The following is a 26,722-nucleotide window of genomic DNA, read 5'->3' as shown; positions in this document are numbered from 1 at the left end:
AGACGTTGAACTTTCCATAAACATAAAATAACATCATGTTGACTGAAGTAGAAAAATCATTGGCCTTGTTCCTATATGAACTGTAAAGTACCCCATGTTTTTTTTTTTCTCTATTTTATTATTAAATTTTTTACTCTTAACGAGAAATTAAGAAAAAAAAGGAAGCAACACAAAAAAAAACTAAAATTATGATGCTGTTGAGAGTCTTGTAGATATAAGATTTTGATGGTTTTTAATCTCTTAAGTACTTAACTGTCGTGATGGGTACTATAAATGTTAATCCCATCAGCATTACATATTAACGATAATGACCGACTTTCTTGATGTTGCTTGTAAACGAAGAAATAAATAATTCTGTAGCATAGAGAAGAGAGAGCATTTATGTGGGGAGAGATAAATATCTTATCCAAATGGGTATCCTCTTTTGACTAATTTGTATAACCTTATACTATACGTATAAATGCGACCTTGTGACTAAATTATCCTTGGAATGAAAATGGTCAAGGTAACTATAAAATTGCCAACGCATCAAAATTTGTCAAGGCTTTCGCTACAATGTCCTTGTGAGAGAATATTTTATTTAGGCAAATAATTAATTGACCTGGTAGCGATTTTTCTGGTTTCTTTGGAACACACACATTTGGATGGTTAAATGCTCATGAAATTACATAGGGTAAATCGTACGAATGTTGGTATTTTATACATAAATAATATCACAAAGTAAGACACTGCAAAGAAGTTGTCATGATAGTGAAGCGGAAGAATAGTTAAGATGTCCTCGTTCAAAAAGTATCAAGGATTTATATTCAAAGTGCCTGCAATTATTTACTTTTTTAAATGTTATTTTAGTGTTGAGTTTCGAGTTATAGTCGTTTAAAGTTTTTGGCTTATAACTTTTTGTATGAAAGTGAGAGAGAACTTTCTATAATACTAGTAATAAGGATAAAACAAGGAGAGACGAAATATAATAAGACGGTGTTGGAGAGATACAAATATCTCTTTAGATCCTAATGATTTTAAAAGACTTTCTCAGATTACCTCCCAAAAGATATTTTGAAGGGCCGCCAGCCTAGAAATGAAGATTATACCTGTATTACAGTTTTGCAGATTTTTGTCAAATCAGAAGGCAAGAAAAATGTCTTGCACTACCGCAGGAAGCAGCATTTTTAGCAACATCAAGTATGTGATCAATTCTAAGCAAACGCCCTGCGAACTTGTAACACGCATTTCGAGAATAGACAATTTTTCAGTTTTAAATATCAGTTATGGATAGCGGCAAAGGGTTAGATCCTCTTCAACGAAGACAAACACCATTAAATCTTTGAAGCTATATGTAATTCTACACATTTTCCGTTTTTCTTTTGGACAATAATATTAAGAATAAGTTAATCTTTGAGGAAGTTAAATTTCCAAACAATAAGCGTGTGGACTAAGAAACGAATACTAAAAGCTGTTGGAAAAACAGAGCCCTACCTAAGGTACATCAGGAGTGGAATCGACTAACGCGATAGTTGATTGTTCAATGTTCATCACCAAAATTGACAATATTCTTTGAAGAGGAGGAGGTTTTTCAATTCGTCTCTATTTTGTTATGTGTCTTACCTCAGAAGTTGCAACTGGGGGTTTGTATTTGAAAACTGGTGGTTGCAGTGTGGCCCTATTTCAATATAAATCGTTTTTTATTTGTTTTGATAAAAATGATTATGATTTACTATGTCGATTTTAGCCGCGCACTTTATGCCACATGGCTAAAGTCAACTTGGACTCTGGGGTAGGCATACTTAAGTCATCTGGGGTTTATGTTCACAAAAGTCGACTTACGTCTAAAACCTCACCACCTCACTTTCAGTGAGGCGTGAGGACTTACAAAATCGTATAGGCTTACTTTTTTAACCCTGATAATAATCTTCTCATATCTTGAATTAAACCATGACTTTTCTTTCGGTTTGAAAATCAATTCAATCGGTTATTTTAAAAAAGGAACTATGTCCATTTTATATAATTTTTCAGGCAAAACAAAAACTGAATAGAATTTGTATTGTAAAGATCATTAACCAGATTTTTCTTGACATTTTATGAGTGGTTTATAAGAGCTTCCAACACGTCAAAAACAGTTTGATGAATATTATTTACAAACTAAGTTATATCCTTTTTTTTTTTGAACTAAAAAAAAAATGTATAAAATGGTCAATGGACTTAGGTATCTCCTTTTCAAAATAAACGATTCAATTAGATAGTGATTTATGGCTTTAAAACACTTACATCTATCTATCTATATTATAAATCTGGGTCAGAAAAGTAAGAGGCAAGTCTAGGGTGTTTTCGTTTCGACCATTTGCATTTGAAAATCAGAAATACCTACTAGTAAAAATACAAATTTTATAGATCTGCTGAACTTTCAACTCCAAACAACTTTAATGTAAACTTTGTCTGTCTAGGATAGACATGACGTCTTTTTGACATTTTTTTATTCTCATAATGAAACGGTCGAATTTAAGGAGTTCTATACAAACTCTCTCATATGAAAACATTCAAAGCTTATATGCAAGTAAGGTGTTTCTGTCGATCTCTTCCTTTGTATCCTATAGACCCTGAATTTCCCAAATTACTGGGTAGATGTCCCATCTAGTGCACTTGTTAAAGTTGTATTTGGTACATTCCGCGAAAAAAAATGGAACTTTTTGTACGTGAAAAATAATATTTTCGAAGATTTATTACTTTATTCAGAAAAGACCAATTAGCGCTGATATGCGCCTTTTTGATACTATAAATCTTGTGACCTATTTTGGCCAAGAAAAACAACAATTTGTAAATGTGGCTCAGTTTAAACCTTATTGCTTGATTAATATTATTGGACCTTTTGCTGGAATAGCTTTGTACTGTAAAGAAGATAAATAATTGTATCCATCCATCGAGGGTACTGACTTTTGCCACTTTTCCTATGGTAGTAAAAGATCTAATAAAGAAACACAGCGTAGGAAAACTCATCATGGACAGCCCATCATTAGAAAAGTCATTACAACGTTCGATTGGAACAAATCTATGTATTTTGAATTTGAATGTTCTTCTTTTCAGAAGAGACACCTATTGGTAGTTTTTGGTTTTATTTTGTTTTAAATTGTTTCTCTTGATGAATTGTTCTTTGTGCGTTGTACCTGGATGAGCTGTCCATGATTATTAGCTCTGGAGTGATTTGTTGAGCTAAACCCAAGTCTTAATTTCTTAAAAGTGGGATTTAGATTTTAGGTAAGCTAGAAAACATCTTTGGATCTATAAATCTTTTTTAAGACTTAATTTTCAAAGACTTATTTATTGTGATAATCTTTCGACATAAGCTTTTAAAACTATACCACGAATTGGTGAATATTTCCAATGATTTACATGACTACATGCCAATAAATATAAGCTTTAAAAGCTATAGAATAAAATAATGAAAAATATTCGTACCAACACTTCCTTATAAATAACAAAAAAAAAAAAACAAATAATAAAAAAATCTAAAACCCATTGCTCTTGCTCCAATTTAAAAAAAAATAATGCCAACAAATAAATAGTTTACCCTATATTTACATATTTGAATACCTCCTACATAATATTGAGTCCAAACTAAACAATTGAAGCTAAGATATCACATACAAAAAAAAAAAATAAAATAGAAAACACAAAATAAAATGTTTCAAGGCTTTTTTCCTATACAAATTAATTGTGCATTCTCATTTCACTAAACAATCATGATTTTTCTATATAGAGGTATAATTTTCTATAACATTGTTCTATATAATGTGTATATTGGAACATCAAGGAAATAAAAAAAAAAAAAGTTCAAAGGATAATTTCTCCCATCATCATCATCATCACCATCATCATCCATCGCAAAAACACGATACATACGAGATATAATTTTTTTTTTCCTGATTTTTTTTTTTTTTATTTTACATTTTCTACTTCTACATCATCGTCGTGTCGTACATATTGCCCATCCCGATAATAATGTATAAAAAAAAGGAAAACGGAAAAAAATCAAAAGATTAAAAAATACCAATCAACGCAATCAACCATAAAAATGATATGTTTTGACTGAAGATATATTTATGTATATATATCTAAAAATAGTATAGAGATAAGTTTAAGGAGAGAAATATACAAAAATGTATTGTAGGTATGTAGGAGTAAGATAGAGAGTGTACAAACCTGGACTTTATGGAAAATAATCCTCTAATTGGATTTCTTTTTTTTTTTTTTGTTATTTTTTCGTTTTTGTTTTTGATGAGAGAGATTATTTAGATAAATTCCAAGAGAATTATTATTTTTTTTTTAGATAGAAATCCTTGTTTTATACGATGCACATCACTGTTTTATATTATGTGACATACTTTTAGGAGATATGTAGAGGAAACAGGGGTACATATCTTTGCTCTGGGGTGTCACACTCTCTATAATTTCTTTTTTTTTTCTTTTCTTTCTTCTTTTATTCTTTTTGGCAAAAAACTATTAATCTTTTTTTCTCATGATAGATATTTTGTACTACTAAGCAATTTTAATACACACACATTCATATACACAACATAACAATTTAACGAGAATCGAACGAATATAATATCCTTAAACAAGGATCTGACTGCTGCTAAGAGGGACCACGTTTACAAACCGAATTTACACTCTATTAAACTTGGTAGCTGAATATTTCCCAATTATCATTATGTAGGTATAAGCAAATAGAGGAGGACTTTTTTTTTTTTTGTATATATGTATACTTTTAGGGGTATGTACAAATATTGATATACACTTTAACACCAACCACACATATTGTACTACCACCCAACCATTCAAACACCCGAACAACAACAACAACAATAATATTCTAGGAACAAACGAACGAAAACGACCGACACGACGACGGAGGACGATAAAAAAAAAGATTCCACGATGTGAAAAGATAAATTATATCGACACAGAGAGAAACTGTACCACCCCTAGGTTTTTTGCGAACAAAAAATCACACAAAAAAAAGAAGTATACCTTCGACACACGACTTTAGGACTTATAACAGGACGAAAACGACCAAATTACCGAAGTGAGAGAGGGCAAGACACCAAAAATTTGTTTAACCCCAAGTCCGGCGGAGGACTCTTTTTAAATTTTTTTTGTTTTTTCTCAAAAATTTTTTTTCGAAATTTCAAAATGTCCGTTTTCGAGCTAATCACTGATGTAAAAACACTATTTTCGAATGAATTTTTTAACTCCAACGTCGATGGACACACGAAAAAATAACTTAGACTTTCAGCAGAGGAATGATATAGTAGAAGATAGCAGCAGAAATAGTAGTTGAAGAAGTCGAAGAAGACGAAGAAGTAGTTGTAGTAGTAGAAGAAGAAGAAGGGTGAGAAGAAATTATGTAGCGAAGAAATGATTTCAGCACTCATGTACTTAATAGTTGATTTATGTTTTTCCAAATGAAATATGAGACATCTTTTCTGTTTTTTTTTTTGTTGTATTTTTTTTTTATAAAATAAAATAAAAAAGGGAAAGGATAATTTTCTTTCAAAAGTTGAGTAGGTATTTCCTCTCGGACGACCGACAAACTGACTATGACGATACAATTGATGATGATTATGATGATGACGACGACCGAAGACCGACGCGATTGAAGCGGAAAAGCTTTTTCACTTCACCTATTTTGCAAGTAACACACCAAAGTCCTAATAATCTTGTTATCATAAAAAAAATTATATTATTTTCTTTCTTTTTTTTTTTTGGGTTTTGGAAACAACTTTTGCAATGGAAAATGTCCAAAGTACTGAGTAAAAGTAGTGAATTGTGTGAGTACTAAAAATTTGCAAATGATGAGAGAGAGTTTAAATTGTTTCTCTCACTCTCTTTTGTGATTTTCCTATACTTTCCAGGAAAATTTTTATTCATTATTATGATAATTGTAGTAGTTTTTTTTTGCATTTCCAATCTAGTTAGAAGAGCTCTAAAATCAAACATCAAAAATTGCAATACCAACAAGCAAGATGGTCGTATAGTGACAGTGAGTCTCTATTGATACTCTCTCTCAGCATAGTCTCAGGAAAAATCGGGCGTAGGTAGTAGGTATACTCGTAATCAAGTCTGTGTGCTCTTGTGAAAGTTGGAGTTATCGCAGCAGCACCAAACAGTCAGCAGAAGGATAGTATAGACGACATAAGGGTGGGATTGGTTTGTATGAATTGGGGGATGGATATGGATGGAAAATGAAAAATTTCCCGGAAGGGATGTTTCAGTTCGATCTCTTATAGAGAGTAGACTCTTGGATTTTGATGTGATTTTTCTTCTATGAAGATGTAGGTATACAGAATGGTCATGATGATGATGATAATGTGAGACAGACAGAGTTTGCTCTATTCTCTCGTTTTTTGAAAGCTTGTTGTATAATGTTTCATTCCAATGTTCATCTCTATGAAAGTGGTGGTCTTTCCAATTTTCTATAGAAGCCACTAACTTACTGTAATAAAATGACGATGAGTGGGAAAAAGAGATTTTTCATAGAGATGATGAGGATTCTGTTTGTGATTGTTGGCATGGCAGTGTCCTTGTTGGTCAGCCAGTTATGCCAATTTTGATGGAATGTTTTTGGAATATTATTTTGTGTATGACGCACATGAGTCGTATAATTTCCTACTTGAAGTGAATTTATATTCAAGGTTTATCAATGAAAATAATATACGATTATATAAGGGAATTATATATGGTTGTAAAAGTTATGTGAATGATGAAAGTGGAAGGTATTAAAATGAGAATTTAGAAGCAGGACTTCTTGAATTTTTACGACAGATTAGATGATTTAACTCTGAAGTATCTACTTACTCTGTACTCTGATGACTTAACTGAAAAAGCTTTTTTTTCAGTTTGAAAAAGAGCTTGTAAAACTGATATTTGATGATTTAACTCGGGCCTGAGTTTGGTTAATTGCTGAAATTTCAAACCTTCGTATGAATATAGAAAGATTTATACTATAAACGATTATGTCAAAAACTTTCAAAACTGAAATCGAAGGTATTTTATTTAGATTTTCGATAAAACCCTTGCCAAAAAATTTACATTTTAAAAAATTTCCTCCAAATCCGTCGATTTAGACATCAAAAGAAAGGTTTGAGGTGTTGAGTAGTTTCCAATCAATTTTTTTTTATTTTCGAAACAAAATCCAAGATAAACCCCCTCCAAAAAATTCGCATTTTAAAAAATTTCCCCCTCATCCATGTGAGTGAGACATTAAAAGGAAGATCTCTCTAATCTCTATTCATAACTGAAAACCAAAAGTTTCTTGGAGGTCTGGTTGCTGAGTTATTGCAAACCAAATATTGTTTTTTTTTCTTACATTCGGAAGAAGATTTTTTCGGATTTAACCAAGTTTTGGTTTACTGATATGGGTTCACAGTGAACAGGCCTATTCATTTTGTTAAAAAAATAGAAATCTATTTTTTTTTCAGATTTTCGAAAAAAATCCTAGAGGTACCCCTTGCCTAAAAAAATGCATTTTCAAAAATTTCCTCCAAATCCATCGAGTGGTACATTAAAAGAAAGGTCTCTTGAATCTTTATTCATAGCTGAAAACCAAAAGTTTTTTGTAGTTCTGGTTGCTGAGTTATTTGCAATCAAAGTTTTATTTTTAAAATCAACATTTTAAAAAATTTTCTCCAAGCCCATCGAGTGAGAAATCAAAAGAAAGATCTCTTTAAGCTCTTTTTAAGATTGAAACCCCAAAGTTTTTTTTAAAATCTGATAAAATTAATTTTTATCTAGGATGTTTAGCATTCAAAAAAATTCACCGAAAAGTTGATGTTCTTCCCGTTAGCCGAGCTTTTTCTTTAATTTTGCTCGGGGATAGAGCTGTTTTCGACGCTTTTTTCATAAATTTTCATTTTTCCTGAGGTGTTAAAGCTTCTATTGTTCCTCTTTTGAAGTTTTTATCCTAGGAGGCACTGTTTTTTAAATAATTTCTCTCGAAATAGTCACTTCATCCTATTTTTTTGGCAATGGGGCTAATGGAAAGACCATTGGAATCCAACGCGTCATTTTTCCCTTATTCTTTCGCGCTCAGAACTTTTTTTTAACAGATTTTGAATGAAAATCGCTAAAAAATAACTTCTTGATGCTTAATCTTCCAAATTTAATCAAATCAGCGCAATAGATCTCGCCAAACTAACTAACTTAAGGTGTGCGTCTAATCATGTGAACCGAAAAAAGCTGCACTTTTTCTTACATCACAGACAAGAAGGACTAAAAAGTACCGTTAACTTCCACTCACCCACTATTTCTTTTTGTTTTTCTATTAACAACTAAATAACCATTCTAATAAATACAATTTTTTTGGTTATTCTTGCACTCATACAAAAAAAAATTAAATTTATGTAAACGAAAATTGGTGCGTCTAACCATGTGAACCGCACTGTATGGCGCGCCATACGCCATGGCGCTGTGTCGCATTATGTAGAGTTTTGGGGGAAACTAAATCTAAATAAAAGATATTAAAATACCTATTAGAAAAAAACCTCGTTACTGGTCTGAAAAATAGATCCGCAAAATAGATCACAATAAGCGCAACATTTTTTTAGGCCAATATTTTAGACAGAAATTTTCAAACTCAAAATTTTTTAACCAATGCACATTTGCTATTGAAAATTAGGCCATTTTTTCGAAAATAAATATCGTTAAATTGAAAAATCGAAAAACTAAAACCATTTTTGTTGATTTTAATTAGGACTATTTTTGGTCACTTTTACTTTATGCAAATACAACAATAGACCAGTGCCGAAGCCTTAAAAAACATTAAAAAGTATGAAAAAATCATAGTTGGATGAAACCCATTGGAAAAGGAGGTGAATGAAAGGAAAAATAAATTACGGGCTTTAATTGCTCAAAAACCGTAACACTTATCAATGTAACATAAGATCTTATGGTTTTTGAGCAATTAAAGTGTAAATCATATAATAAAACGGCGAACGTGTTTTTTGTGGTACAAAATACGCGGCCCACAAAAACCGAAGGGGCATAAATTATATACCGAACGATAGGAAATGCTCTCGAGACGTGCAGAATGTATAATTTTTTAAGTTTTTTTTAACCGAAGTAGGTAAATTAATTAAATTAAAATTCGATATTTTAGTAAACAAAACAAAAAAAACAAAAAACAAAACAAAAACAACTGGAATTTCCAATCGACTGGAATGAAATGTCATTCATGACTGAGTGAATGAATGAAAGCATTCAGCGAAAATCAAAAAACATTAAGGTGGGTTCACATTGGTGCGTTGTTTTAAGATCGCATGTTAACTATGGTTAACTTTCATTGTTTTAGTTATATCTAAGTTTAGAAGTAAGATGTTTGATTTATTACCATGCATTTTTTTGTTAAAATCGAATTCTATTAAAATCGAGTCTATTACTAAGGTCCAATCTTTTGTAAACACTTTTGATACCAATGAAATCTATTTTCGTCCTTTTCTCTCTTGAAAGAACATAAGAATTTGTCAGCTATTACATGAAGCCTCAAGAGGCGCGACTCTTTTTAAACATAATGAGTGCGAAAGAGAAAAAAGATGAAAGAAAAAATTATCCGACCGGAGAGTCGAGGGTCGTGAGTCCGAGACTCTTTTTTGACGTTTCTTTTTCCACTTTTTCTTTTTTCAACATTCCCTCACATTTCTTTTTGCTTCTTGGTGCAATACAACAACAACAAATTTTAATTCAAAAGATAAATGTCAAATTTGAGTCCTTGACTCAAGAGACATCGTGTAATAGTACGGGCCTCACAGAATGATTACAAAAATATATAAAAGTTCTGACCTGGGGCTGCGACTAATACTATGTTTTCACCTACGCTAAATCGGAGATTTAGCTAAGTAGATTTAGAATAAATCTCGAGATTTATTTTAAATCTACTTCGCTAAATCTTAAATTTGGGTTCAGCTACCCTAAATCTAAGATTTTCTCCTACTTTTAATCCTAAATTTAGTATAAAACTCGAGATTTATGCTAAATCTACTTAGCTAAATCTCGGATTTAGGGTAAGTGGAAACGTAGTATAAGTTTTTTATATAGTTTTTGGGTCGCTGAAACCGAATCCGAAGTCCGTTTTGCTCCATCACGTCAGGTTTTTGAGATAACCTCATTGAATGTCACGAAAACAAAAAATTTTTTTCTATGATCTGGATGTGCGAATATGTTAATCATATAGTTTTTGGATCACTGAATCCAGATTCGAAGTCAATTTCGCCTCAAAAAAATGTCAAAACCAAAAAAACAAAAGTTTTTATCTGGGGTTGCGACTAAATTTTTCATATAGTTTTTGGGTCGCTGAAACCGAATCCGAAGTCTATTTTGGCGTATCACGTCAGGTGTTTGAAATATCCTCGAAAAATGTCTAAACTCTAAAAAAAAGTTCTTATCTCATATTTTTTGAGGATATCTCAAAAACCTGACGTGATAAGGCAAAATAGAGTTTGAATTCGGTTTTAGCAACCCAAAAACTATATGAAAAACTTAGACGCAACCCCAGATAAGAAATTTTGTTTTTTTGGTTTTGACATTTTTTTGAGGATATCTCAGAAACCTGATGTGATAGGGCAAAATTGACTTCGAATCTGGATTCAGCGATCCAAAAACTATATGATGAACATATTCGCACATCCAGATCAGAGAAAAATTTTTTTGTTTTCGTGACATTTTTTGAGGTTTTTGAGGCTTTGACTACATTGGCTCAAAAATTGAAAAAAATATTAAAACACATGATGCTGAAAGCTTATTTTTTGGTTTAAAAAACAATTTGCATAGTCTTTTTCACAAAAAAATTGCGCTAGCCAGAAAAAAAATATTTTCACTTTTGTACCTTTTCAGAAAGTGGTGTTTGTAGTTAAGCCTTATCTCGAAAATCTGACGTGATGGGGCAAAACGGACTCCGGATTCGGTTTCAGCGACCCAAAAACTATAACTAAAACTAAGTCGCAACCCCAGGTCAGAACTTTTATTTTTTTTGTGTGTGGCTGTTTTATCAAAAGAAAATTCGAAAAAAGAGTCAAGCCTCTTGAGGCTTCATATAATAGCTGACTTTGACAGTTCCTTTACCATTTTACCAAGTCTTCACTTTTAGCCGTTTACATTTTTGCATAAAAGGCACTAATATTTTATGGCCGCATGGCAAAGCGTTTTTCTTATGAGGTTCAGGGAAAACTAACAAAAACGTCTTTTTTGTTCCTTAAGCCTGGTACGCTGCTCGCACTAAATTTAAGCCGAGATAAAATTCCCATACAAGTTATCGATAATTTGTATGGGATCCATTTTAGCTCAGATAAAATTTTTCGATAATTTGTATGGGAGCTAAAATTTAGCGCAAGCTGCATACCAGACTTTATCTACAATAACCTAAAAATTAATTTTTTTTAATTTCTTTCTTGCGCTATTTGTTTTTGTTTATTAAAGCGAAAAATAAGTTTTCTGCATCATTATTTTTGATTTTAAAGTAAGGAAAACTGTCAAAAAATGAGTTTTAAAATGTTCACTTTTTAATTGTTTTTATAGAAAAAAAAATATGCTTTCCGCATTTTTTGTTTAATTTTCTAGCCCGAAAAACCATACAAAAATGCGTTTGAAAATTTTCACTTTTGTACTTTTTCACCTTTTTAGCCAATGTAGTTAAGACTTTAAAGGTATAACTACAACGGCCATTTTTTGCAAAAAGTAAAAAAGTGATAGATTTCAAACTCATTTTGTGATATTTTTACGACCACAAAATTAAAAATAATGATGGAAAAAGCTTATTTTTTGGTTTCAAACAAAATTTTTATAGTTTTTTCCAAAAACAAATAGCGCTAGAAAGAAATAAAAAAAATTTAATTTTGTAAATTTCCCACTTTTTCACTTTCTAGGTCATTGTAGGTATGGCTTAAGGCTTAACTACATTGGCTCAAAAAGTGAAAAAGTACAAAAGTGAAAATTTTCAAATGCATTTTTGTATAGTTTTTTTGGGATGAACAATTAAAACAAATGATGCAGAAAGCTTATTTTTTGGTCTAGAAAACAGTTCGTATACTCTTTTTCACAAAACAATTGCGCTAACCAGAAAAAAAATATTTTCACTTTTGTACTTTAAGCCTTTTACGACCACAAAATTAAAAATTATGATACAAAAAGCTTATTTTTTGGTTTCAAACAAAATTTTTGTAGTTTTTTTCCAAAAACAAATACCTACCTACAAAGGCATACAATGATGTGAATGGCAAATTTGAGTGAAGTTGGTGGAGGTTGAATGATTGAATGATGGAATTTGAATGAATGGAACATGAAACAGGTTGAATTGAATCGCAAAATGCAAGGTGCAAACACAATGCATTAAGGCGATTACACTTTGAATTTTCATTTTCGATACTTTTTTTACGTAGTTGAGCGCAGTTAAAACGTAGTTCAACAATATCTAAATCAGGTTTAAAAAATATCAAAAAGTGGGTATATTATATATACCTGTGTATTTTGTCTTCAAAAAGTGTAGTTAATCGCAAGAAAACAACAACAAATAGTATACAAAATAATGAAACTATTTTGGTATAATTGTGTTTAAAATTGTTGCAAATAAAAAAAAAAAAAAAATTGGCGCTCGAATTTTCGAGGGCGGGGTCGGCTAGTTTTAATAAATAGGCCAAAATTGAAAATAATGATACAAATTTTTTTCGAATTTAAGCTTTTTTCATTTTTTGCATTTTCCAAAAACATGTAGGTACTATGGTATGCTAATGTAAATATTTGTTTACATCATCAGAAAGTAGAGATTTTAACGAACAAAATACCCACCGATTTTTTGAAAAAAGCTGATATTTTGACACGTGAATTTTCTATTGAAAATTAGGGTGTTTTTTGATCTTATATCAATATAAGGTGCAAAAATTAATATTTTAAGAGCCAATTTTTCAATCTTCTAATAAACAGTCAGTTAACTGTTCGACGAATAAAGTTATTAGGCTCATAAACAATCAGATAAAAACATTGAATTTTTCAATCAAGAATTATTTATTCTAGAGAATAACAAAACAAAATTGTCAAATTCAAAAATATTTAAAAATAAACGTCATTTTTATTCATGATTGTTTTTGTTTTCTTGTTTTCCACTGTATTTTTTTCAAAATTCTTTCAAAACAGCTTTGACAACTGACACAATATTTTTGTTGAGATTATTCCTTAGAATAATTTTTATTCGTCTCTGAAAGAAGCAGATAGTTTTATTCTTAGGAACAAGCTATACCTGCTTGTTGAAAAATTGATTTTTTCTCTATCCTTAAGAATAAGTACTAACTGACTGTTTAACTGACTATTGAAAAATTGGCCCTAAATCAAATAAAATACTGTGTATTTGGGACATAATAAGGTAGGTTTTCACCAAATTTTGTAGAAAAAAACATCTTTTTCAAAAAAGATAAAAATAAAAAACCAAAAACTCGGTTTTTTTCAATTTTTCACATAAATTTTGAGGTTATGTGAAAAAACTATTCATACATAAGCTGTAGATCTTTTTATAACCTACGACTTTGCCATACAACTTTTTTCCATAGGACTTGTAGTTTTGCCGGAAATCGAGATATACCTACCATTTTTTACCATTAAAAACTCAACTCCACTTCCCGAACTCGGCTTGCCTGTAATTTATTTTTCCTCTCATTTTTATCATATTCATCTCCTTTTCCAATGGGTTTCTATGATTTTTTTTGGTTTCAAAAATTATCGACCCTGGGCTACAAATAGAAAATAAATTTATAAAAATAGTTTTTCTCAACGTTTCTTCGGATTTAATGTTGAGAAAAACTATGGAATAATTTTTTATAGGTATTTGCATAGAGTGAAAAGTAACCAAAATATACCGAATGAAAATCAATACAAAGTATATAGAATAATCTATAAAGAATAATGGTTAAATTATTTATTTATACTATTTAAAGAAAAATTAATAAAAATGCTTCAAACAAAACTTAAGCTTACCCACATAAAATATAAAATCGTTACAATTTTCATTAAAACCTAATACCCTACTAAAGCCAAACGAAAATTATCTACCTTATAAAAATATTACCAAAATGATCTTGAAACGAAAAATTTCGATATGCTTTTCGTTTTTTCAGTACGCACCATAGAGAAAAATTCCAGATTATGTGAAGATAGTTTTCTTTGATTTATCACTTACTTTTTACTGTCTTGGACATTTTTCTTGGTTCAAAGATTTTTTTTGAGTTGACTGTTTTTATCATTTTTTATCATTTTTAATTCATTTATTTCCTGTTCAAAAACTTATTTTCTGATGTTTTTCTTGAAACTTGGCATGAGTATAAGTCACAAAAAGCGTTAATGACTGACAGGAGTTCTCTTACAAGTTGAAATTAATTATTCTGTCACAAAAAGAACTGGGATTTGATTTTAAATTTTAATTTATTAATTTTTTATTGCTTTAAATATTTAAAAAAAGTTGTATAAATTTTTTTTTAAATTGTCAAGAGTGAAACAATCAAAATTTGAGCGATACATATTTTAGAACTTGGTTCGTATTTAAATCTTTTGTTTTTTGTGACAGTCTTATTAAAAAACTTGTCTACATTAATTTAATAAAATTAATCAAATGAAGAACAACGCGATATTAAATCATTTGAAATATTTATTATTTTTTTTCCTATTAGGTAACACATCTTACAATTTTGAGTTTAGTTTTACATTTGGAGCAAAATTGTTTTAATTTAATATTTCTTGTTCGATTTAGCAGTATGTTTTTTAAACTTAATGAATGAACACTGAGCCATTTAAGCGTTTTCTTAAGTGCTTTTAGTAGACTTTTTATTTCTCTTGCGAGTATTTAAAGATTTTTTTTGAGTTTTCTTATTTGATTTGGAATCCAATTTTGCTTCATCAAGTTTAATGTCTTCAGGTTCGCTACATGAATTAGCTTTTACTTCTGTCTCAGATTCATCATCTTCTCCTTCATCATCATCCACATCACTTCCCGATTTTTCTTCGCAAACTGAATTTTGAAATTGTATTGGGTACAAAATGTCAACAATAAGGACTAAAAGTAATCCTAAAGTAGCACCAACAAATATTGTTGCAATTGCAACAAAAGAATATGAAGCCCATGTTGGAAATCCATAATCTTCTTGCAAACTTATGTTAAAATCCTTTAATAAATGAGACAGCTTAAAGAAATATGACAGCACTGTCATGTGAATACTATTTGGATTTTTCCATGACGATATCGGTTCAGATTTTTGCCATTCTTTTTGTTTAACATAAGACATAAAAGCATCATCATCTCTAGAGTTACGATATTGGCGAAATTGTCCTTCTTTAGCGTGGTAAATTGTTGGTAGTGCATTCACTAAAAAACGTCCACTCAAAGACGGTGACTTTGTTACATCAACATGAGCAACTTTTAAGCCAGCATCGGCAGCATTTTCTGCAAAACGATTCCAAATTGGTGATAGAGTTTTACAAGCTGGACACCATGGTGCATAAAACTCAACCATCCATTCACCTTTTAGTATTAATTTCCAGTTAGTTTCATTCAATTCGATCAATTCCAAATTTGCACTTTTTGCACAAAGAATTATAAAAAAACTTATAGCAAAATACAAATTTGCCATTTTCAAAGTAGAAATTAATTTGTAGGTATGTAAAATTGAGATTTTTAAATCTAGTTCAATAAAAAAAAATTAATTAATAAATGCAATACAAAATTATAATTATATATAACAAATAAATCAATCTGATAAGAAAAAGTGAGTGGGGATAAGAAAAATCACACCAACTACAGAGGAATATTTCTTGTTTTGTTGACAGTTATGTTTTTGTTCAGATTTGGTTTTCCTCTTGTACAAGCATCAACGATTGAAAGAAATTAACATCAATGGCGATTCATTCATGTTTAGGGGATAATGGGATAAAAATGACCACCAGTCAGTTTTTTTTGTCTATAGTTATCACGGGTGTTCTTCAGAGAAATAAATTCAAATTTATTGTTTTTTTTTTAAGATAAGCATACCTACTTAAAATAAAATGCACGACTGGGGTCGCACGAACTTGCTCTTAGAGTTAAAGTTGCTTAAATTTGTAAGACTTTTTATATACACTTAGGAGCAAAAAAATGGAATCAAAGTTTTAGTTCTGTAAAAACGATAATTGGTCAGGATGTAATTGACATACATGAATGTCAATTGTACCATTAAAAAGCTTGAAACAAAAGCTTTAAATTAATGCTAAGAATTAAAAAAGCCGTTCACTTTATAAAGATCCAATGAACATAAATGAAGTATGTAAGAAAAGAAAGACTAAAATTGAAACAGAGAGTATCTGTAAAATTCAACATAAAAAAAAATGAAGTGCAATTTATTGACAGACAAAGTCAATAGTAACGTTAGGAAAAAAAGACTGAAATTGAACCAGCGAGTATCAAGAAAATTTAACATTTATAAAAAAAAGAAGTGCAGTTTATTGACAGATAGCGATGATACTATCGTATGCATTTTTATGTTTTTACCAACAATTCAAAGTAAAAAATTCAAGCTTTTAAATGAGACCATGAGACTTGAAGAAACATTATTTTATCCATTGCAATTTTTGTTTTTAATATAAATAATTTATTTGATTCCGTTTTTTTGCTCTTAAGTGTAGAAATTTGGAAAAAAAAAAATAAAATTCGTTTTAAAAAAAAAATAAAATAAAATCTGAAATTAAATTGCCCTCCAAAACAAGTATGCAGTTTTGATTGATATATTAACATGCATTTTTAGAAAAAAAAATTTCAAAATCGTTAGAGCCGTTTTTTAAAAAACTAATTTTTTATAAATAATTTTTTGGAAAAAAAGTTTAAAAATAAAATTGGTATGCCATTTTGTAGAAATCACTAATCAACATTTAAAAACAAAATTTCAAAAAAATTAAATGTCCCGTTTTCGAAAATTTGATTTTTCAAAAAAAAATTTTCAAAATTTTTTTAAAAATCCAAAAATTATTTTTTTCAAAATTTTATTTTTGACTTACATTTAAATTATATAAATGCTTCTTCACAAAAAGTTTCGTTGAAATCGAATTAGCAGTTTTGGAGATAATCGGATAAAAAAAACGGTTCTATGGCAGGTACCGTTAATAATGATTTTCAAAAAAAAATTTTTTCATTAGAAGATATACCTTAACTTTAAACTAACACTTGAATTTTTTAAACAAAATCGTTAGAGCCGTTTTTGCGATATTTCAATTTTACTAAAATCGGTATATGACAAGTACCGTTATTTTTGGTCCAAAAAAATTAATTCCAAAAACCCCTCTGGAGAGTCGCATACCAGGTTTGACATCAATCGGTCCATCCGTTTAGGCTGTAGCTACTTATACAGACAGACAGACAGACTGACAGACTGACAGACTGACAGACTGACAGACTGACAGACTGACAGACTGACAGACTGACAGACTGACAGACTGACAGACTGACAGACTGACAGACTGACAGACTGACAGACTGACAGACTGACAGACTGACAGACTGACAGACTGACAGACTGACAGACTGACAGACTGACAGACTGACAGACTGACAGACTGACAGACTGACAGACTGACAGACTGACAGACTGACAGACTGACAGACTGACAGACTGACAGACTGACAGACTGACAGACTGACAGACTGACAGACTGACAGACTGACAGACTGACAGACTGACAGACGGACTTCCGGGAATCACTTTTTTGGCATTGTCTACCATCGTAATGTCATGGAAAAATGTTATCTCAACTTTTTTTTTTTGTACGAATGCATAACTTGATATATAGTACCTATATCGCAAGTAAAAAAGTCATGGCCGATTTCATAACAAACAATACCACAAACAAATTTCAAATTTTTGGCATCTAAAATGAACTTTTTAATTGAATTATATTAAATCACTCCGCTTAAAAATAAAAATAATTTTCATTATTTTTTCCTTTGTAAAAATGAAAATGTTAAACCGCGTTTACAAAGGCCATTACATTTTTAAAAAACTGCAAGCAATCATCAAGCTGTTATTTGCTTGGAGATCAAAAGAGAAAAATAAAAAAGTACACTAATTTATTCCCTTTTTACAAACACCTCTAATAACACTGGTCGGCAACGAAAATAGAGCTTGAATCAAGCTAAATTTTTGTGTGCTGATTCCAAATTTTAAGGCAAAATAACATTATAGCACATCACGTTTTTGAAATACTTGAATATAGAGAGGTCAAAAACGCGTACCTTTGACGTCAAATAACATCACTGTTAATTTTTTTTTGCAAAACCCTTATGCAATTTAAAAAAGCCATATTTTATGTTCTAAAATATATTTATATTTGTTCTAAAATTTCTTTTTTCCAAAAAAAAAATAGATTGCACGACTGGGGTCGCACGTACTTGCTCTTATGCTCAAAGTAACTATAATGTTAAAGCTATTTATTCAAGAAATTTAAAATTTGATAGTTTGATGAAATTTCATAAGCAGTATAAAAAAATTAAATCTGTTTTTATAATTAATTAAACTCCGTTTTAAATTATCTTAAAAAAAAAAAACAAATATGCCATTTTATTTCTTGTATAAAAAGGTATTTTTAAAAAAAAATTTTCGAAAATTGTAGGAGCCGTTTTTTTAAAAAATAAATTTTTATATATAAAATTTTTTAACATTTAAAAAAAAAAAGTTGGTATGCCATTTTGAAGAAATAATTAATTTACACATAAAAACTAAATTTCAAAATTTTTCATTGATCCGTTTTCAAAAAATTGATTTTTCAAAAAAAAATTTTGAAATATTTTTTAAAAATCCAAAAATGGGTTTTTTGAAAATTTTCTAAAATTTTAATATTATCTTTACTTACACACTTTTGTATAAAAATTTTCATTTAAATCGGGTTAATGTTGTACGAGATATTCAGAAACGAAAAAAACCGTTCTATGACAGGTACCGTTAATAACGGTACAAAAAATATTTTTTTTATTTAAAAAGTTGGCTCTTATACACAAAAATTTTAATCAAAATCGTTAGAGCCGTTTTTGAAAAAAATTAACTTTTCTATTTCCGTTATATGGCAGGTACCGTTAGTTTTGGTCATAAAAAAAATTTCAATTTCCCCTCTAGGGAATCACCAAAAACTGCTAACTACCAAGTTTGAAGAAAATCACTTCACTCGTTTAGGGTGCAGCTCCAGATAGAGACAGACACACAGACAGACAGACAGACAGAATTGCCGGACCCACTTTTTTGGCATTCTGCATCATCGTAATGTCATGTAAAATTGTTATCTCAAGTTCGATTTTTTTTACGAATCCTAAACTTGCCCTATAGTACCTATATCGCAAGTAAAAATTAGAAATAGAAATTTACGATACCGCAAAATCTTAGTGGTTAGCATAACAACTGTTTTTGAAAGCAAAATCTAGTTTGCGACTACTCATTTGGATAAAATGCAGACTGGATCGCACGAGCTTGCTCTTAGAGTTCAATATACTAAAATTTTAAGACTTTATATAGAAATTTTGTAAATGCACATGAAAAAAAAATTAAAAATAATCAAATTTTGTTTTTAAAATTAAAATAACAACATGTTAAATCAAAATGAGCTCGAAAATTTATAAGTATGCAGTTTAATTTCTGTTATTAAAGATGCACTTTTATAAAAAAATATTTTCAAAGTCATTAGACGCGATTTAAAAAAAAATTCTTTAAAAAAAATAAATAAAATTGGTATGCCATTAATCAACACCTAAAACCAAAATTTCAAAAAAATTCATTGTCACACTTTCGAAAATTTGATTTAAAAAAAAATCAAAATTTTTTCAAAAATAAATCATTCAAATCAATTTTTTCAAAATTAAGAGCCCCCGCACACTACAGACTTTCTATCGGCCGATAGTTTAGTCGGGTTGGGCTCCTAGTGTGCGCACAGGCAGCCGACTGAACAATCGGGTCGCTAGGAAACATTTTAGTTTGAAGGCAATTGTGTAGCAAAACAAACTTTTTTTTCGATCAAACAAACTTTATGATCGGCCGATACTTAATCGTTGTAGTGTGCGCACTCTCATACATTTTCATTCTAATTAAGAGACCGACTAAACTGTCGGCCGATAGAAAGTTTGTAGTGTGCGGGGGCTCTAAATGTTTGGCTTAATTTAAATTGTATAAATGCTTTTGGAAAAAAAATTCATAGAAATCGAATCAGTAATTTTCAGGAAATTCGGATTAAAAAAATGTGTTGATGGCAGGTACCATAATAATATTACGATGGTAGAGAAAAAAGTGGGTCCCGGAAGTCCGTATGTCTGTCCGTCTGTCTGTCTGTAAACAAGACTACAGCCTAAACGGATGGACCGATTAATGTCAAACTTGGTATGTAGCATTATTTGGCGACTCTCCAGAGGGGTTTTTGGAATTAATTTTTTTAGATCAAAAAACGGTACTTGTCCTATACCGATTTTAGTAAAATTGAAATAGCTCAAAAACGGCTCCAACAATTTTGTTTAAAAAATTCAAATGTAAGTTTAAAGACAAGGTCTATCTGCTAGTAAAAAATTTTTTTTTGAAAATCATTATTATTAACGGTACCTGCCATAGAACCATTTTTTTCAAATCCGGTTATCTCGGAAAGATCTTGTTCGATTTCAACGAAACTTTTTGTGAAGAAGCATTTATATAATTTAAATATACATAAATCAAAAATAAAATTTAAAAAGAAAATAATTTTTGGATTTTTAAAAAAATTTTGAAATTTTTTTTTTGAAAAATCAAATTTTCGAAAACTGGACATTGAATTTTTTTGAAATTTTGTTTTTAGATGTTGATTAGTGATTTCTACAAAATGGCAAACCAATTTTATTTTTAAACTTTTTTTCCAAAAAATTATTTATACAAAGTTAGTTTTTTTCTAAAAATGCATATATATTATATGTATAATAACATATCAATCAAAACTGCATACTTGTTTTGGAGGGCAATTTGATTTTAGATTTTATTTTATTTAAAAAAAAAAACGAATTTTATTTTTTTCCAAATTTCTATATAAAAAGTCTTAAAAATTTAAGCAACTTTAACTCTAAGAGCAAGTTCGTGCATTATTTTTTCGGTTTAGTTTGTTTACACTGTGAAATCACGGTTTTCAGTTTTATTAGCGCTTGATTCCTATAAAAATCAAAATCAAATATATGTTAGCTTTCTTAAGTCCTCTCCCTATAAAAGTCCTTTCCACCTTCGCTCTTAAAAAGTCCAGTTCAAATACTCGTTATGCTGTTTTAAATGTAGGTACAGAGTTCCTTTTATATCTGCACAACACGAATGTGTTTTAAGAATTTAATGTTCAATTCTACCAAAACTCAAGTTGATGAACAGGAAGACAAAATGTTAAACACTAATCCGCTTTTCATTCTAAAAATAAGTCATTTAAATTGTTACACAAATTTACTATAAATACATATATTTTTTATGATAAATTAATTATCTTAACATAAAAAACAATTATAACAAATTTTTTGTTTATAAATTAAAATATCTTTGTATATTTCTTTTATTTTATATTAATCCTTTTTCACCAATTTCAACTGATGGAATTAATGGCGGCCTAAAACCATATTCAACTCTTAAATTTCTTCGAAATTCTGGACTCCTTTTAATATTATGATTTCCTGCTGTAGCACGTTTCTCTGGCTTATTCCATTGATAACCCTGATTATCATGTGATGGTACTGGCCCATTATAATCATCTATTAAAATAAATTCAATATCATCCGGAAGTGTTTTATAACCATCATGTACCGCTTGATCAACAGGTGGCGGTACAAGTTCTAGCAATTCTTCAGGATTGATTTTATGTTTTGTATTTTTTGCTGGCGAAACTGTATGAACTACTGGTAAAGGTTTTTTTGGTACAGGTTTTTTTGTTGGTGCTGGTTTTTCAACAATTCTTTCAACTTCAACTGGAATGTGTTTTTCAACGATTTTTTCTACTATCTTGTCCACTGGATATGGCACGTGAATGGGTTTTTCAATAATCTTTTCCACTGGATAGGGACGGTCTATATATTGATGAACTGGTACCGGAACTGCTACCGGAACAGGTACTCGAACTGCATAAGGTCGATCAATGAAATGATCAACTTGAACAGGGTATGGAATGTGTACTGGTCGATCGATAATTTTCTCCACTGGATATGGTCGATCAACAATTTTTTCCACAACTTCTCGCACTGGATAGGGAACATTTACAGGCTTTTCAACAATATGTTCAACATGAACTGGTCGTTCGACAATTTTTTCAACAATTTCTTTAACTGGTACTGGATAAGGTTTGGGAACTATTTTCTCCACTTTTACGGTATTGTATTTTATAAGCTTCTTTTGCTCCTGTTCCTTCTTTTGTTGTTCTTGTTGTTGCTGATGCTGTTGTTGTTGTTGCTGATAATATTGCATTTGTTGTTGCTGATACTTCTGCATTTGTTGCTGATTATGTTGTTGCTGTTGAACTTGAAGAAATTGTTCTTGCTGCTGTTTCTCCTGTTGCTGCTGTTGTTTCTGCTGAAAATATTGTTGCTGTTGCTGATATTGCTGTTCCACTTGCTGCTGTTGTTTCAGCTGTTCATATTGTTGTTGCTGATTTTGTTGCTGTTGTTGATATTGTTGCAACTGAAGTTGCTGTTTCTGCTGATATTCTTCCAATTGTTTCTGTTGTTTCTGCTGATCTTGAATATATTTCTGTTGCTGTTGATATTGCAATTTCTGTTGATATTGCTGAATTTGATGATGTTGGAAATATTCTTGTTGCTGATTAAGTTGTTTCTGCTGATCTTGCAGATATTGTTGACGTTGTTGATAGCTTTCGGGTATAATTAGACTTTCACTTTGTTGTGAATCTTCAGCTTGTTCAACTCGTATTGGATTTTTAGACAACATAGGTTGTTGAGATGGTGGAAAAGTATAATAAACATAAGGTTTAGTGTGTTTTACTTGTGTTTCGTATGATTTTTGTATTTCAATAATATCTTTTGGTTGATAGAAATCATTTGGTGAAAAAGTTGTTGAATATGCACAATCACCAGTTTTTAACTGATCCGAAGAGCAGAGATAAGTTTTTCCTGTTGATGGGGGCTTAGAAACTTGCCCTGGTTTATTGGAAACCCATGAAAATGAAATATCTTCAGATTTGGATGATCTTTCGGACTCTGAAGGTTTGGAAGAAATTGAATTGTTGTTGAATTTGTCATGGGCTGAATAGATATAAGTGTGAAGAAGACTTTCAGGCTTTAAATTAGTTGAGTAGAGTTGAACATTATTTTCGTTATCATTTTGTGGATTTTCATTTTTGTTGTCGTTTGGATCAGTTTTCGAATAAATATTGGTATAACGATTGCCCGTTTGATTTGGACTATTTTCGTTAATTTCTTTGGTTTCAGGCTTAGGAGTTTCGGGGCTAGTATTTGAGTTACTACTACTATTTTGCTGAGCTGAATAGATGTAAGTATGAAGAAGACTTTCCGGTTTTAAGCTATTGTTGGGATATGGAAGGAAGAAGTTTTGAGAGTTAGAAGACTTTTCGCCTTGAGAAGGACCATTATCATTTTCTATTTTAACATTTCGTTCTCCTCCAAAGGTCTTATAGTTTGATAAAGAATCGGAAGAAGTTTCCGATTTTGGTGGTGAATCGGGCTTAAATCCAGCAGAGTAAATATAAGTATGAAGTTGACTTTCTGGTTTGACAGGACTAGGTTGTGCCAAAAAGTTGATTTCAGGTCTTAAAGTACTAGCAATTAATTCAAAATGATTGATACCCTTAAAAGTACTAGATTGTGTTGAATCTGTTGAATCTTGTGGTTTCACATATTTCCCCTTAAAATATTTTAAAAACTTCCTCGAAGCAGCTTCAGCATCAATTCGAACTTCATTATGGTCAAATTGTTTTTCAACTTCTTTTTGAAAATCATCCAGCTGTTTCGCTGGATGATAGACTGGTGGTATTTTTTGTCCGAAATTTTTCATATTTTCTCTAACAATTTCTTCACTTGTCTGCGGTCCAGTACCAGAATAATATACATCAGTATTTCGAAGTTGATTTATTACACCAGGATATGGTAAATCAGGTTTTGGTGTTGGGTAGAAGATATTTTGTGGAGATTCTCTAGAAAAAGCTACGATATTATCATCACCTGATTCAGAAAGTTGTTCACCATCGATGTAATCTTCAGGAGATTCCTCAGCGCAATTTTCTTCACAATTTAGCGGATGTATGTGGAAGATATTGCTAGATTCCATTGGAATTACTGTTTCGAATGGCATTTCTGAGACTTCAGCAGCGCTGTTAATATCGAAGACATCTTTGTTAGTCATAACAGTTCCGTTTTGTTGGGTTTCTTCAATTTCTGTTGGTAATACCGAAGGTACTGATTCTTCAACTGAAGGTATTGTTGAAACTGTTGGTAATGGTGGTGTTATTAGAAGTTGTGTGGTCATTGTTAATGGTGGTGTTATTGGTAAAGTTGATAAACCAGGGACTATTTTTCTGCCTTCATAAGCTTCATTTGACGTAATAGTTCTTCCCTCTGATATTATTGTTTGTGTTTTGGATTTCTGTGATGGTTCAGCAGTAACGCTCAAATGAAAAACATTCATGATTCCTTGGGGAAATATGCTGGAAAAGAATGATTTCCATGATGATGGACGAGAATTATTGTTAATTGTTTTGCCTGCTTCACGATTAAGTTCAGTTTCAGCAATGTCTTTAGCAAGATTATGAAGTTCGGATTGAATGAATTCTTCTTTCTCAGCTGTGGCTAGTTGTAATTGTTGGCGTTGTTGCAAGTCGTCTAATTGTTGTTCAATTGAATAATCGTTTTGGTCTTGATTTGTGATTTCGTTTCTAAAATAAATCAATAAAAATTATTTTTTACAATATTTCTAAGAAAATTCAATAAAGTCAGTACCTTGGAACTTCACGGTTATTTAAAGCATGCTGTACTGTATTATGGAAAATGAACTTTGTTTTTCCTCTTGGTTTTAAAGAATTTAAACTATTTTCATTTGGTTCGATGGCAATTTTTGGCTCTGGATGCAATTGATGTGAAGGGTTTGAGATGTTCAACAGGCTTTCTGTGACAAAGTTAGAAGCATTCTAAAAAAAGACGAAAATGCAAATAAGGAGTTTGAAAAGAACAGGTTTTAATGAATTTGGGAAGAGTTTATCAAAAAGGTACTTTTCATGATTTATTCTACCAATTTGTAAGGGTATTTTGGATATCAAATATATCCTCTATGCCTTAAGATTATGGGTTTTAAAGATGTAGAATATTATAAATAAATAATTAATTTTTTATTTTGAATTAACTTGAACCTCGGTTGTCTCAGTATTCCGGGTGGTTGTATTACCAAAGGATGTTGTTGGTTCAGGTGATTGTAATGATTGCACTATTGTCGAATTTTCTGAAGCTAACAAATATTCGATAGAGAGCAACAATATGGCCGTCACTTTGAAAAACATTTTTGATCTGAAATAAATAAGAAGAAAAAAAAATATGAGGAAAAAGAACATAAATACTCATAAAAGAGAGAGAATGCAGTTTGAATATCTTGATAAAATTTGAGACAACAAATTGTTTCCAGCTTAACTGGAAAGTTTACACTTAAAATGTTGTAATTAAATCACGATACATTTGGCGGAAATGGTCCATTTATAAAAGTAGTCTCCATCTTTACTCAAAACTTTTTAAATAACTCACCATTAGTTAAAATAAACAGTAATAGCTAAATTTAGTTAAGTTTCGGGTGTGACTTATAAAAAACTCATTTGAAATTGAAGTTCTATAAGGCAACTGAAATAGGGTGATCTAGTGTTTTTTTTTTCATTTGGACCACTCCATGTGCTATACGGCTACTATGTACAACTCTATAAATTTATAATATTAACGTCCTGAAATTGCATGTGCTTATTACAGTTATGATTCAGAGTTTTAATATTTTTTTCGAAAATGTTAAAACTTAATGAGAGAAAATTTAACACAAACAATTTTAAAAGTTATTTCAAATACATATCTCGTTTGTTTATTATTTAATATGCTAAGTTTTCTAATTTTTTACATATTTATTTTTACACTTGCAGGGCAAATGTAAAGTGATAAGGTTATTATTATGTACAAAAAGTAAAAATCACTCATATTCATGTTTAATGGAAGAAATTTCAACATTTTGAAAATAAGTGCCACTCTAGAACTTCCCTCATCAAAATTTATCCGATGTTTTTACTAAAATTTATATAAATATTGGCGTATTATCTGGAAATATAAATATAACATATAATTTTGACATGATAATAGTAACTCAGACGTTAAAGCTTTTTTTTTGAAAAAAATTATGAAATAATTATTAATAATTTGATTATTTTTTTGAAATTTTTTTAAGAAATGTAATATTCAAATAATTTGTTGTGCATAAAAATTTTATAGGCAACATTAAAAAAAAATTAAAAAATAAAAAAGCCATTTTTTAAGAAAATATTAGTCAACACTTAAAAATTCAAATTAAAAAAAAATTATTTATCATAAAATTAGCGTCTACCAAAATCGTATCATCCTCGGGAATCATCCGAAACTTTTAAAAATCAAGTTTGAAGAAAATCGCCCCGGGGGCTTTGCAGCTCGAGCAACAGCAAGTCATTTTCATTGTAATGTTATGCT

The 26,722-nt window shown here is 30.3% G+C and overlaps 3 protein-coding genes across 5 annotated transcripts in view; all 3 read right to left on the bottom strand.

The window, feature by feature from the left end:
• Positions 1 to 14,458, bottom strand: part of LOC129918993 (uncharacterized) — a 40,120-nt gene extending 25,662 nt beyond the window's left edge. For 2 of the 3 annotated variants that reach the window (XM_055999774.1, XM_055999777.1), the window contains exon 1: positions 4,192 to 5,754. The gene's annotated coding sequence lies outside the window, so the exon portion shown is untranslated. Of the gene's footprint in view, positions 1 to 4,191; positions 5,755 to 14,203 lie in introns of those variants that run through there. The other variant, XM_055999776.1, reaches the window with a different exon arrangement.
• Positions 14,459 to 14,708: 250 nt separating this feature from the next.
• Positions 14,709 to 15,709, bottom strand: LOC129918994 (thioredoxin-related transmembrane protein 1-like). The gene has a single exon (XM_055999778.1). It carries the CDS (start codon positions 15,645 to 15,647, stop codon positions 14,823 to 14,825), a length of 825 nt encoding a protein of 274 aa, XP_055855753.1. The 5' UTR covers positions 15,648 to 15,709; the 3' UTR covers positions 14,709 to 14,822.
• A 5,852-nt stretch (positions 15,710 to 21,561) lies between these two features.
• LOC129918992 (uncharacterized) lies at positions 21,562 to 25,533 on the bottom strand. The gene is made up of 3 exons (XM_055999773.1): positions 25,384 to 25,533; positions 24,977 to 25,164; positions 21,562 to 24,912 (listed from the first exon to the last, which is right to left on the bottom strand). Exons 1-3 carry the CDS (start codon positions 25,528 to 25,530, stop codon positions 21,576 to 21,578), a joined length of 3,672 nt encoding a protein of 1,223 aa, XP_055855748.1. The 5' UTR covers positions 25,531 to 25,533; the 3' UTR covers positions 21,562 to 21,575.
• Positions 25,534 to 26,722: the final 1,189 nt, after the last annotated feature.

Source organism: Episyrphus balteatus, chromosome 4 (assembly GCF_945859705.1).
Source record: "Episyrphus balteatus chromosome 4, idEpiBalt1.1, whole genome shotgun sequence".
NCBI lineage: Eukaryota > Metazoa > Arthropoda > Insecta > Diptera > Syrphidae > Episyrphus > Episyrphus balteatus.
This window is presented reverse-complemented; position numbering and strand designations above follow the sequence as displayed.

Excerpts from the sequence above, each read along its gene's own strand:
- LOC129918992 (XM_055999773.1), bottom strand. The coding sequence starts at position 25,530 with ATGTTTTTCAAAGTGACGGCCATATTGTTGCTCTCTATCGAATATTTG. Across the intron at positions 25,165-25,383 it reads GGAATACTGAGACAACCGAG|AATGCTTCTAACTTTGTCAC; the intron begins GTTCAAGTTAAT and ends GTCTTTTTTTAG. Across the intron at positions 24,913-24,976 it reads AATAACCGTGAAGTTCCAAG|AAACGAAATCACAAATCAAG; the intron begins GTACTGACTTTA and ends GATTTATTTTAG.
- LOC129918994 (XM_055999778.1), bottom strand. The coding sequence starts at position 15,647 with ATGGCAAATTTGTATTTTGCTATAAGTTTTTTTATAATTCTTTGTGCA.